This window comes from Pteropus vampyrus, unplaced genomic scaffold (genome assembly GCF_000151845.1).
Source record: "Pteropus vampyrus isolate Shadow unplaced genomic scaffold, Pvam_2.0 Scaffold72, whole genome shotgun sequence".
NCBI classification, from domain to species: domain Eukaryota; kingdom Metazoa; phylum Chordata; class Mammalia; order Chiroptera; family Pteropodidae; genus Pteropus; species Pteropus vampyrus.
Genome location: NW_011888853.1, coordinates 3,433,102 through 3,434,604, shown reverse-complemented (window position 1 = coordinate 3,434,604; position 1,503 = coordinate 3,433,102). Strand labels below are relative to the sequence as shown.

The 1,503-nt window shown below is 61.4% G+C and overlaps 1 protein-coding gene across 5 annotated transcripts in view; it reads right to left on the bottom strand.

Moving 5' to 3' along the window:
• Positions 1–1,503, bottom strand: part of SEPT9 (septin 9) — a 142,721-nt gene that overhangs the window by 3,174 nt on the left and 138,044 nt on the right. For all 5 annotated transcript variants that reach the window (XM_023531737.1, XM_023531736.1, XM_011362080.2 and 2 more), the window contains 2 exons: positions 1,110–1,205; positions 881–977 (listed from right to left, as the gene is read on the bottom strand). In XM_023531737.1, coding sequence (XP_023387505.1) covers positions 881–977; positions 1,110–1,205 — 193 coding nt within the window. The remainder of the gene's footprint in view (positions 1–880; positions 978–1,109; positions 1,206–1,503) is intronic.

Below are 1,503 nucleotides of genomic sequence, written 5' to 3'. Positions count from 1 at the left end.
CCGGGGGTGGGGGCGGCGGCTGGAGTCGAATGCATTCCAATCCTTCTCTACCGGGAACCGGGAACAAAGTGGCCCCTTTAAATCTGTGCTTTCCCCTCTCTGTTCCAGAGAGAGAGGGAGAGGAATGACATGACCAGGTCCATCGCACTAGGGCGTGACCTGTAGTGGGTGGAACTGTGTCCCCAACACTGTGTCCAGCCCCCAACCCTCGTACCTGTAGAGGAGCCTTAGTCAGAGAACGTTTTCTGAAGATGTGATTAAGGTAAGTCATCCTGGATTTAGGGCGGGCCCTAAAGCCAACGACAAAGGTCCTCATAGCTTGAAGAGGGAAAGACACACACACAGAAAGACAGAGCGGAGAGACGCATCCACAGGCCAAGGACACCGAGCACTAGAAGTCCGGACACAGGCCAAGGACAGATTCTCCCTTGGACGGCAGAAGGAACTGACCGTGCTGACACCTTGACCTTCAGAACTATGAGAATAAATTTCTGTTTTAGTTAGCACCCAGGTGTGCAGATTTGTTAGGGCAGCCTCGGCACACTGCAGGGGACGGCCACCTGGTTCTCAGAGCTGGACGGAGACATTGCCGAGGACGGGTGAGATGCCTCGGGACGGGGAGGGCACGAACACGAGGCCAAGGCGCTTCGCAGCCACACTCTCCTGAGCCCCTGCCTCAGCCCAGGGACGAGGGACAGTTTGTCCAGGGTCACACGGCACCGTCCCTGGACGCTCCTGCCCGTGACAGGTCCAGGTGGAAGCTCCATTAGCTAATGGCTGTGGGCCCTGGGCCCGCGGGGGCCACGCAAACGACAGGTCCCAGGAGCACCCCGCTTTACTGTGCCGACCCCTGCGGCCCGGACGCCAGCCCCCCAGTTACCTTCGATGGTGCCCCATTTGGTCTTCCTGCCAAGGATCCGCTTCCCGTTGACCTGGTACTCGTGGTCACTGCCCACCACGGCGAAGGGGATCATCTCCTGCGGGAGGGGCAGGCGGCGTTGGTCACGGGCAGGAACGGCCGCCGTGGACACTAGGGACGTTCCCGTGGCTCTCGGACCCCCGACAGGAACGGAGGGCCCTCAGGAGAGGGTCATGGCCGGTCCACTCACCCGGAACTTCTCGTTCACCAGCCGGTCCTCTGCATCCTCGTCAAACTCCTTCTGAGGATACACGTCGATGCCGTTGGACAGCAGGTCCGCGGTGATCTGCAGATGGGGTGGGGCATGTGGGTGCCGTCCACGCGGCAAGCTGCACCGGCCCCTGGCACCTCCCTTCACCGTGACCTCCACACCATCAGCAGCCCGAGGCTCGGGGTCAAGGGGGGCCCCAGGGGGCTGGTGACCTCGATACTCTCTCGTTATTGTGCCTCCCAAGCAGAGAGGCAGCTGCAGACCTGCCTGCCAGGAGACTAACCGCTGCCTGAGGGACTCGGGTCACTGTCCCGGGCCTCTTCCCGCCTTTCCTCTCAGCTCATCGCACCCCCGAGAAAGTAAACTCGGGGTT